The 12162-nt window shown below is 34.0% G+C and overlaps 2 protein-coding genes across 2 annotated transcripts; both read left to right on the top strand.

The window, feature by feature from the left end:
* Window positions 1-94: 94 nt before the first annotated feature.
* On the top strand, window positions 95-4297 carry LOC107041202 (isocitrate dehydrogenase [NAD] subunit beta, mitochondrial). The gene is made up of 6 exons (XM_015261643.1): window positions 95-242; window positions 384-446; window positions 544-753; window positions 1852-2243; window positions 3054-3243; window positions 3730-4297. Exons 1-6 carry the CDS (start codon window positions 201-203, stop codon window positions 3958-3960), a joined length of 1128 nt encoding a protein of 375 aa, XP_015117129.1. The 5' UTR covers window positions 95-200; the 3' UTR covers window positions 3961-4297.
* Window positions 4298-4804: 507 nt separating this feature from the next.
* On the top strand, window positions 4805-8146 carry LOC107041246 (vesicle transport protein SEC20). The gene is made up of 3 exons (XM_015261702.1): window positions 4805-4962; window positions 6044-6458; window positions 7093-8146. The coding sequence occupies exons 1-3, from the start codon at window positions 4882-4884 to the stop codon at window positions 7278-7280; spliced, it is 684 nt and encodes a 227-aa protein (XP_015117188.1). The 5' UTR covers window positions 4805-4881; the 3' UTR covers window positions 7281-8146.
* The last annotated feature ends 4016 nt before the right edge of the window (window positions 8147-12162 follow it).

The following is a 12162-nucleotide window of genomic DNA, read 5'->3' as shown; positions in this document are numbered from 1 at the left end:
AAAAAAAAAAAAAAAAAAAAAAAAATTGGCGAAAAGCCCCGATGAAACCCGAACTCGCCAGTGACTGTTGCGCCCTCCTACTGTGCCGTGAACGTTCCTCTCACTGCAACTGCCCAGTGCTCTCGTCTTCAGGGGGGGGCCATTTCTCTCCTCCTAATTCTAAAAAAAAATTGTAAATCGAACCGAGCCCAATCAGTATAATGGCACTGTTAATGAGAAATGCCTGCAGGGCCCTGTCTCAGGTGAGAATCCCCAAAAAATCCTCTTCAATATAAATTCCCCCAGAGCTCTGTTATCAATGAGAAAAAAAAATCCACATGTGCCGTCGAAGCTCCAGTTTCGAGGGCGAAAAGTATTTATGCAATGTTATTTCTCCTCGACAGACAGCCCAGAAAGGTGTAGTCAGAAATTTGAGCTCCTCAGCAGTTCTTCAGCAGCAAGAAACTGTAAGGTGCACGAAACCTCAAGGGTTTCCTTGTACATTCGTATTATGTCACTTTCTGCTGGTCCTATTTATTTGATTAATAACGCAATTGACTGCAGGTGATCGAGCAAGAGGGCAAGACCAAGTGCACCCTCATCCCTGGAGATGGTGTTGGGCCGGAGCTCGTTGTTTCAGTCCAACAGGTGTTCAAAGCTGCCAATGTTCCTGTGGAATTTGAGCCTTATTTCTTGTCTGAAGTCAACCCGACATTGAGTGCACCACTGGAACAAGTTTCCAATAGTATTGCGAGAAATCGGGTTTGCCTCAAGGTAGGATATTCATTCAAGGCCCGGGTGGATTATTTTTCGAACGTGATCTTGGTTTTTTTTTATTTTGATAATCTGAAGTGATCCTGCTATTCAGCTTTACATAGCCCTGGAGTCTCCGAAAATTACGATTGTACAATCAAAAGAACGGAAACAAGCTGGAGATTTTCGAAGAGCATTTTTGAATAATATTGGGAAATAAACGCAGTAGGGAGAAAATTGGAAATTAATAATTTGATGTATCTAATGGGTGTTGGTCGTCATTTGTCGCAGTAGTCGATGGCTGTCACCCGTTCGATATTTTCTCTCTACACTGAGAGAAAAGCAGACGTCGAGCAAGTCTTGTTTGGGCCAACAAAATCGCTAGTTGAAAATTGCCAAAAAAGAATTTGTTTGGTTCGAATTTGAAAGTTCTGCTTTGATTGTTCTGCTTTCGATGGCAACGAAATATTTGGCTCAGGAGGCGGATAATTCACACCAGACGGTGCCTCTTCAGGATGAAAATATCTCATATAGAGGAAAATTTATCAACTAATATTTTATCCCTAAGTTACAAGATTGCTATCATATCATTATTATTGTTTCATTTAAGGGTTCATTTCTTGTCTGTGATTATTAGACAGCCGAAACGAATAACTACTATCCCTTGTTTCGCATAAAAGAAAGATTTTTCGGGAGCAAAATACGTGTGGGAGTATCGAATAACGAAGGAGTAGTGCTAGAAATGACATTTCTTGCGTGTACAGAGAATGCAATTTTTTTTTAACTACTAAATCTATTTTAGCGACAAAAATTTTTCATTCCGACGCACTCTCTGCATGTTTGGCTCAAAAAAATCCTTTTTTGATAATTTCCAAAAAACTATTTTCTTGACACAAGTAAGACTTGTTTGAGAACTTTGTCGTTTTTCTCTCAGTGTAAGTCGTCAATCTATTGGCTGTTTGGACTGCATCCCACTTTTTCGTCATTATTTCCCAATTTTCTCAAATTTGAAATTTCCGAAAATAATTTGGAATGATTCTAAATGTTAGTAATTGTCAATGGAGTTGTATTTTGCGTGTTAACAATGAATTGTTTAACAGTATTTTCCTCTGCTTCCAGGGTATTTTGGCCACTCCAGATCACTCCCACACTGGAGAGCTCGAAACTCTGAACATGAAACTCCGAAAAAGTCTAGATTTGTACTCGAACGTGGTGCACGTCAAATCATTGCCTGGCGTTAAGTCTCGTCATTCTAACGTCGATTGTGTCATAATCCGAGAACAGACGGAGGGGGAGTACTCAGCACTCGAGCACGAGTCTGTACCTGGTGTCGTCGAGTGCCTGAAAATCGTGACTGCCTCCAAATCACAGCGAATTGCCAAATTTGCGTTTGATTACGCTGTCAGGAATAACCGGAAGAAGGTCACCTGTGTGCACAAAGCTAATATCATGAAATTGGGTGATGGGCTTTTCCTGAAATCTTGTCAAGAAATTGCAAAACTTTATCCTAGGTGATATATTTTTTTACATTGCCCTCTGTTTTTGTTCTCATTTTTTTAATTTTCCAGTAGGTCAATTATCAATCTGAAAATAAGTCCCACAAGAGCCCGTGTGTAACAAAAAATTGTTTATTTAATTTTGTCAAAATCACTGCAATTCATTTTTCTTAATCACGCTCGAAAAAATTTAATAGAAAAACCTATCGAGGTCGTTAGAAAATTCTATTGAATTTCTATTAAACTTTCTATTAGTTTTTGGCTGACTCTATTGACATGTTCAATAGAAAACATTCACTAAAAAAATCAACAGAATTCGATTTTTCTAGAACTTATTTTTTTCATATATTTTCTATAGAATTTTTCTCGACTCAAATTTTCCAATCTATTTTCACTCTATTTTTTTTTCTTCTCATCAAGAGAATCAAACGAAAAACTTGGAAAATTTGAGCCGAGGAATTTCGATAGAAAATATCTCAATAGAATAAGTTATATAGAAAAATTGAGTTCTATTGACTTGTTCTACTGAATATTTTCCATTGAACCTTTCAATAGAATCGGCCAGAAACTAAGAGAACAGTTCAATAGAAATTCAATAGAATTTTCTAACGAATTCCATAGGTTTTTCTATTAAATTTTTTCGTCCGTGATTATCGAGAATGTTAACTTCATGTGTTCCCCCTTCATTATAAAAAAATTGAAACATTTTTCTCGAAGATGAAGAAATCAGATTTCTGGACAATGGCTAAACATCCTTAATGAAAAAGGAAGTGCGCGTAAAAAAAAATGAGGCGCATTAATCACCGTTTTTTTTCACAATTGCAGGATTGATTTCGAAACGATGATTGTTGACAACTGCACCATGCAGATAGTATCTAATCCACATCAGTTCGATGTTATGGTTACCCCTAATTTATACGGAAATATTGTTGATAATATTGCTTCGGGTCTAGTCGGTGGTGCTGGAGTTGTAGCTGGAGCAAGTTACAGCGCTGAATGCGTTGTATTTGAACCCGTAAGGATTTGACAATTTTTATTTATTAAATACGTATTTATCCGAACAATTAATAGAAAACATTAGGGCTTTCTACCGATGAAGTCAACAGAACTTGATTTTTCTTGCCAATTTATTCGACACTATTTTCAAGTGAACCTTTTGTGTTGAAAAAAGGCGCAGAAAAGCATCGGTAAAAAACAAATAGCATTTTCAATCCAATAGAAAAAATTCAAAAAAATCCAGGTCTGGAGTATTTTTTTTTCAGTGAATATTTCGTGTTAATTCATATTGAGAATAATCCCGGATCCCCTCCCACCTCATCCAAATCCTATCCAACTAATTTCCTCTGACGTCACAAAGATGTGGAACGCTATATAAATTCCCTTCTTCAATGAATGGGCTTCTTTTCTATTTCCAATAGAATTTTTTTTTAGTTTTTTGTTGGATTCTTGGTCCAATAGAATTAATTTCATAGAATTTCCTTCAATTTCTTCAATTTCACAGGGTGCGAGGCACACATACTCCGAGGCTGTAGGAAAGAACGTTGCAAACCCAACAGCCATGATCCTCTGTGGTGTTAAACTCCTGAATCACATAAACATGAAGCGTTATGCGGCGCAAATTCGTGAGGCGTTGAACCGTGTCCTGAACGATGGAAAAATTCTCACCAAAGATTTGGGTGGCCAGAGTTCTACGAGTGAATTCACCAACGCAGTCATCAGCTGCCTCCGTTAAAGTGCTCCTGTGTGCGTTATCTTTCAAGAAAGAAAATAAATGAAGAAATCAACGTAGGACAATCGTGATTATTGAAATAGCCTGTTTTCCCGACATCGCCGTCGATATTAGAGATGAGGGTGGAAAAGTGGAAAGACAGCCTTCACCAGAATTTCATTTTTTTTCTGTCATTTCCATGTCTATTTATTGAGATAATAATTTCTCGAATTCATTTGTTGTAACGGAGACTCACGACTTCGATCGTCTTGTATTGTAATTATTGAATGTACTACTGGAGATATGAAATTCTGTTGTGTAGATAGCTATTATTGGAAGTAAAGACAGTGTATTACGTTAATTTATCGATTAATTATTTTTCAAGTTATTTTTTACCCATTTCCTTGCATTTTTAATTATTTTACAGGTGAAATCAGCAGAATTTCAGCTTTATACACAACTTCCTGTCGAGACATTTTCTATAGGAATCCCTTAGACATGAATTCTTTATATTTTTTTTCTCTATTTTTGAGAAAATAGGAAAAATAAAAAAAATTTCGAAAACGTGAGGAATGCCGAAGAATTTATACAAACAATATCTCCGTAGAATAATTTGCACTGAAAAAACGGATTATTGATTTTTCTATAATCAATAGAATTCAATTTTTTACGTAAAATATTCTCTTGAATACTTTTGCTTAAAAAAACGCGCAGAAAAGCTGATTTTTCTAATAGAATTAATAAAAAAATAGTGCAGATTTCAATAGAAATTCAGTAAAAATCCAATAAAATTTTTCGAACATCAACAATGAAATGAAAAATTGAAGTGAGTGCAGAAATCGCGGACCATTCGGTTATGGTGCCAGAGTTTGAAGTGTTGCATGTACTCAGACGATGTAGTCAAAGTACCCTTTACTCAAATAAAAAATAATAAAACACGTCAAAATGGATACAGCAGACCCTGCCATTGCCCTCATTCGTCGGGAAATTGTGAAAAATCATCTCGAAGTTGCTGCCTCAATCCAAGTAACTATAAAATTGTATTTCAATCACTTGTCAGTCGTCTAACCTCAACAAACATCTGTTAGTTTCATTTGAAAATTGTTTATTAATTTCAAATGAATCCTATTATTACGAGTTAAAAGATTCATTTGATCTTTTTTTCATTCTATTTTTTTTTCTTCTCATCAAGAGAATCAAACGAAAGAACTTAGAAAATTTGAGGCGAGGAAATTCGATAGAAAATATCTCAATAGAATAAGTTATACAGAAAAATTGGATTCTATTGACTTTTTCTACTGAATATTTTCTATTGAACATTTCAATAGAATCGGCCAAAAACTTAGAGAACAGTTCAACAGAAATTCAATAGAATTTTCCAACGAATTCGATAGGTTTTTCTATTAAATTTTTTCGTCCCCCCCATATAAACCAAAAAAACCAATCTTAGATTTAACCAATTACAAAGCATCCATTCGAAAGCAAAAAAGCATTATCTGACTTTTATTAAAGACAAAAATCGTCTGCACCCAAAATTTTCCAGGACATTCAACAATGCACAGGACCTCTAGAGCTCCTAAACGAATTGAATGCAGAGGGCAGATCAAGAATAACAAAATTAAGAAATAGCATTGATAGTTTATCATTTGTTATTTTCATTTGAAAATTGTTTATTAATTTCAAATGAATCCTATTATTACGAGTTAAAAGATTCATTTGATCTTTTTTTCATTCTATTTTTTTTCTTCTCATCAAGAGAATCAAATGAAAGAACTTGGAAAATTTGAGGCGAGGAAATTCGATAGAAAATATCTCAATAGAATAAGTTATACAGAAAAATTGGATTCTATTGACTTTTTCTACTGAATATTTTCTATTGAACATTTCAATAGAATCGGCCAAAAACTTAGAGAACAGTTCAACAGAAATTCAATAGAATTTTCCAACGAATTCGATAGGTTTTTCTATTAAATTTTTTCGTCCCCCCCATATAAACCAAAAAAACCAATCTTAGATTTAACCAATTACAAAGCATCCATTCGAAAGCAAAAAAGCATTATCTGACTTTTATTAAAGACAAAAATCGTCTGCACCCAAAATTTTTCAGGACATTCAACAATGCACAGGACCTCTAGAGCTCCTAAACGAATTGAATGCAGAGGGCAGATCAAGAATATCAAAATTAAGAAATAGCATTGATAGTTTATCGACTCTAGCAGAGACTGAAATTAATGCAAAACGGAAGGCCGAATTGTTGTTAGAAGTTGATAACAGAAAGAGCCAATTGTCAATGGCATTGGCAGCGTTCAAGAAGGCCAATATCGTTGGTGCTTGCGTGATTGATAAAATGGCCAAGGAGGAGTTATTATCTACGTCAGAGGAGCAAGAGATGATGCTGAGAAAGAGGAGAGACCGGCAAGGCTTTGCTGATACTGCTAACAAGGCCACTGATAGACTTTTAAGTATTTCACGAACACTTGCTGAGACGAATCAGCGGAGTGCAGATACCCTTGACACTCTCCGTTAGTATGACAATTATCGAGGAGTAGATATCATATGGCGTAATTAAATGTATGGGCAAATTTTCAGAGAAAAAAGGCAATTTTTTGCTTTTTTTTTGAGAATTCTGTTTGTTTTTCACCAAATTTTCAAAAAATAGATAGAATATAATAATAATAATAATAATAATAATAATAATCGAATTGTTGATAGAAATCCAGTAAAATTGAAAAATATTCCATAAAATAATTAATGAAAATATTCCATAGAGAAAAATTCTTCAATTTTTTCTCTATAGAATATTTTTTATTGGAAGTTCTATTATTTTTGTATCGAATTTTTAATAGACTATATTCTAAAGAGAAAATCGTTAGTATTTATTTTCTAAATGTTTTTTACTGCATTTTTATTGTTTGTTTTTTTATTTTTATAGAAAATATCTGAATCGAATAAGTTGCATAAAATTATGGAATTCTATTGATTTTTGGTGTACAATATTTTCGGTTTAACATTTTTATTTAAAAAATGGAGAGAAAAACAACGAAATTTCCGATAAAAATCGAGTAGAATTTTCTAGCGAATGCTCCAGGTTTTTCTAGTGGAGTTTTCTCTACGTTTTCCATCTAAATTTTCATATTTGTCTCATTTTTGTTGCAGTAACATCGTCAGATAAGGTCACTGGTACGAAAGAAGAATTAGAGCATCAACAGCAGGTGATAGTTCAATCAGGAAAGCTCTTGGGGAAGTATGGGAGACGGGAGGTTACGGACAAAGCTCTGCTCGCATTGGCGTTCGCCTTCTTCCTCGCTTGCGTTTTTTATATCATTCAGAAGAGGATCTGGTAGGGGTGTGCACCCGGAGAAATGAGACATTTGAGTCGACTAAAAAATTTTATTTGAATTTTTTCTATTTATTTCCACAATACTTTTGTTGGAAATCAATGAACTCGTATGTCTATTTCGGCGAGAAAGTTTTAATCAGGTTGAATAATTAATTCATTCATTCCACATGAAAGATTATTCAATGTTGATGATGATTCAATTTCTAAATAATCAAGTCTTTATTCGGAAAAAAATTGAATTAAATTGAAGTGAAAAGAAAATATTTTTTCGATCTGGATACAAATACGAAGGGAACGAACCATTTCTCTGGGTGTATCAGGGATGGAATAATGGGGAAAAAATTATTGAATGGAGTCAGAAATACAGTTATATGTGATAAGAGCCCTTGGCCTCGGTGATCTCTAATCTCAGACGTTAGTCGATATTTTTTCACCCTGACCCAATTTCAATGGCTCGTCAACAACCGTTAACCACAATTCTATTTATGAAGAAATTTGAGAGATGAGGAATGTGAAAATTTCCTCGATTTCGGGACCAATTATTGGAATTTAATTGAGATAGAGCTGATGGAAAAAATTTGGTTTTGATCTTTCTATACAATTTATAAGATTTTTTCTACAGAAATTCCTCCGCTTGCATTTTCTAAATATTTTTGCTTGACTTTTTCAACGAGAAGAAAAAAGGAGTAAAAAATTAGAAAATTCAAGCTGAGGAATTTCTGTAGAAAAAATCTCTGGAGAATAGTTTCACTTTCATTTCTATAAAGACCCACAGGTTCTATACAAGACTAATTACAGGGTCAAATAAAAAATTAAATAGACAAAAATTAAACAATTAGACTATTAATATAATCCGTTTAAATAAATAACTTCGTAATATACATTTTCAATAATTTTTCTATAATTAATAATAAATAATAATAAATAATAATTAAATTAAATAATAATTTAATTTTTTTTAAATTGTTATTCTTTTCCGTTTAATTCATTCTTTTTTCATTTTAATTTTTTTTGGTTCTACATTATAAGTTGCATAGAAAAATCAAAGTTCATTGTTTTTTTCCATGAAAGAGTCTCTGGTAAACATTCCGTATATAATAATCGCATAGAAAAGCTTCAGAATTGTCAACAGAATCGACGAAAAACTAATGGAATTTCCTCGTGATTGTGTGAATTCAGGGGTTGCAGCTAAAGGCTCGTGAATTAATAATTTCCAGGCCTAGAATTTTTATAAAAATGATGACATCCTCAGTTCGATAACAAAGGGTAACAGAACGAAAATGCAACTTCATTCATGTCGCGTTCATAAGGCAGACGGTAAACACTCAGGATAACATGTTCTCATTTGCAATTCATGATTTGTGAATTCATATGGAAAAACAAAATAAATTGTTTTACCAAACTGAATTTTTTTCCGGGTTCAGCATCATTTTTCCTCTTCTTTATTCGGCGTTGGCCTTCTGTCCCCACGAACGTCAGAGCGACAGTATAAAAGACGAAGAGACTGATGCATCTCGTCATTCACAGTCGCAATTCACAGGAAGTTTGATCTAAACGTTTTTTCAAAAATAAAAATCGTTGAAATCGCGGCGTTAAAAGAGGAAAGTTTAATATGTAAGTATCAGTACGGCTTAACTGTAGAGGGGCACGTCTAAAAAACTTTGTCGAAAAATTAAAAATAGTTCTGTTAAGACTTGAGTTGAGCTTCACGGACGAAAAAATTTGATAGAAAAACCTATCGAATTCGTTAGAAAATTGCATTGAATTTCTATTGAACTGTTCTATTAGTTTTTGGCCGATTCTATTGAAATGTTCAATAGCAAATATTCAGTAGAAAAAGTCAACAGAATTCAATTTTTCTATTCAACTTACTCTATTGAGATATTTTTTATAGAATTTCCTCGGATCAAATTTTCCAAGTTTTTTCGTTTGATTATCTTGATGAGAAGAAAAATCGAATTCTGTTGACTTTTTTTATTAAATGTTTTCTGCTGAACATGTCAATAGAATTAGTCAAAAACTAATGGAAAGTTCGATAGAAATTCAATAGAATTTTCTAACGAATTCGATAGGTTTTTCCATTAAATTTTTTCGTGCATGTTCTTAAATTAGATTTGATTTTCTTAATTTCTCATTTTTTGACGAAATTTTTTTTACGTGGAGCCTTATCCGCTTCATTTCCCTTTATGAGATTTGCTAATTGTAATTTTTGTACTTTTGTTCGTTTTTGTTACATTTAGTCTCTCAGAAGAAATAAGAAATCCTGATGAGGGCTTCTCTGAGAGCCGGAACGCTGGATCATCGGCAAAAATTCTTTTTATTTCAACTACAGTTTCAAGAGTTATGAAGAAAGAACATTGACACTTGTTGAATATTAGTGTCTAATGGGGAAAGTTTAATATGTTTGCAGCAACATGATTTAATGATGGGTTATTTCCATTTGTGAGACCAGTTCATTGGAATTTTTGTAGTTTTATTCGTTTTTGTTACCTTCAGTTTATCAGAGGAATTAAGAAATCCTGATGAGGGCTCTCCTGACAGCCGGAACGTTAGGTCATCGTCAAAAATTCATTTTATTTCAACTAATCAATTGATCATCGTAAAAGTGCATCGAACCAGTACAAAAGTTTTCTTCCGAAGAAATGAAGATAATTATTTTGCTCTTGTTGTTCACCTGCGTTTGGAGTGCTCCGTGGTTGGAGGGGATATTCAATCCATACCCACCACAACGTAGGGTCGAGCCAAGACGTAATCGTCAGGGGAAGAATGGGAAAGAACGTTGGAAAGAGATCTGCAGAACGATAAATCCGAATGGCTATGCATTTCCAGGACAAGTGCCATATCCAGCGTCACCACCTTGTACTTATTAGCTCTACGTGGACTCATCTCCTCAAGACACCCAACAATTGTGATGATTTTGGTATACAGTTGTGAAGAAAGAACACTGACACTCNAAAGTTCGATAGAAATTCAATAGAATTTTCTAACGAATTCGATAGGTTTTTCCATTAAATTTTTTCGTGCATGTTCTTAAATTAGATTTGATTTTCTTAATTTCTCATTTTTTGACGAAATTTTTTTTACGTGGAGCCTTATCCGCTTCATTTCCCTTTATGAGATTTGCTAATTGTAATTTTTGTACTTTTGTTCGTTTTTGTTACATTTAGTCTCTCAGAAGAAATAAGAAATCCTGATGAGGGCTTCTCTGAGAGCCGGAACGCTGGATCATCGGCAAAAATTCTTTTTATTTCAACTACAGTTTCAAGAGTTATGAAGAAAGAACATTGACACTTGTTGAATATTAGTGTCTAATGGGGAAAGTTTAATATGTTTGCAGCAACATGATTTAATGATGGGTTATTTCCATTTGTGAGACCAGTTCATTGGAATTTTTGTAGTTTTATTCGTTTTTGTTACCTTCAGTTTATCAGAGGAATTAAGAAATCCTGATGAGGGCTCTCCTGACAGCCGGAACGTTAGGTCATCGTCAAAAATTCATTTTATTTCAACTAATCAATTGATCATCGTAAAAGTGCATCGAACCAGTACAAAAGTTTTCTTCCGAAGAAATGAAGATAATTATTTTGCTCTTGTTGTTCACCTGCGTTTGGAGTGCTCCGTGGTTGGAGGGGATATTCAATCCATACCCACCACAACGTAGGGTCGAGCCAAGACGTAATCGTCAGGGGAAGAATGGGAAAGAACGTTGGAAAGAGATCTGCAGAACGATAAATCCGAATGGCTATGCATTTCCAGGACAAGTGCCATATCCAGCGTCACCACCTTGTACTTATTAGCTCTACGTGGACTCATCTCCTCAAGACACCCAACAATTGTGATGATTTTGGTATACAGTTGTGAAGAAAGAACACTGACACTCGTTGAATATTAGTGTCTAATGGGGAAAGTTTAATATGTTTGCAGCAACATGATTTAATGATGGGTTATTTCCATTTGTGAGACCAGTTCATTGGAATTTTTGTAGTTTTATTCGTTTTTGTTACCTTCAGTTTATCAGAGGAATTAAGAAATCCTGATGAGGGCTTCCCTGACAGCCGGAACGTTAGGTCATCGTCAAAAATTCATTTTATTTCAACTAATCAATTGATCATCGTAGAAGTGCATCGAACCAGTACAAAAGTTTTCTTCCGAAGAAATGAAGATAATTATTTTGCTCTTGTTGTTCACCTGCGTTTGGAGTGCTCCGTGGTTGGAGGAGGTATTCAATTTAATCAGCAAAAGACAATCGTCATGGAAAGAATGGGAAAGAAATCTGCAGCACGATGAGTCCAAATACGCATTTCCAGGACAAGTGCCATACCCAGCGTCACCACCTTGTACTTATTAACTCGAATTCGATTTTACTATAAAACTTATTGTTTGAAAGATTTTCTGAAGAAATTCCTTGGCTCAAATTTTTCAATTTTATTTGTTTGATTTTTCTTCAATGAGAGGAAGAGGAAAAATTTGAAAAATTCATGTCGAATAATTCCTATAGAATGTGTTTCAATGGAAAAAATTAATAAAATAGTTTCTGCAGGACGTTCTCCATCGACGATCGGCAGCAATCATGATATTATTAATATTAAGAGAAGTACCACCTTAAAATAATTAAGGGTTACTCATCTTCATTGAAATTTTCAAAATAATAAAATAATTTGTCACCTAAATTTTCAATTGACTATTGAGTAACTAATTCTAAATTTCATAAAAAGGATTTTCGATTATCCAAATAATCCTCAATCCAAATAATCGGAATTTGAGTACTTAATTGATGATTAATTTAACAATTAAAAAATTATTGAGTAATATTAACCAATTGACTAATTCAAAATTTAACTTCATTTAAAATTTATGATTGTGCCGATGTCTGTTCTCCATAGAAT

Source organism: Diachasma alloeum, unplaced genomic scaffold, assembly GCF_001412515.2.
Source record: "Diachasma alloeum isolate Michigan unplaced genomic scaffold, Dall2.0 Dall_scaffold_00359, whole genome shotgun sequence".
Taxonomy (NCBI): Eukaryota; Metazoa; Arthropoda; class Insecta; order Hymenoptera; family Braconidae; genus Diachasma; species Diachasma alloeum.
Note: the sequence above shows the minus strand (reverse complement) of the source record. Positions and strands in the feature narration are given on the sequence as shown.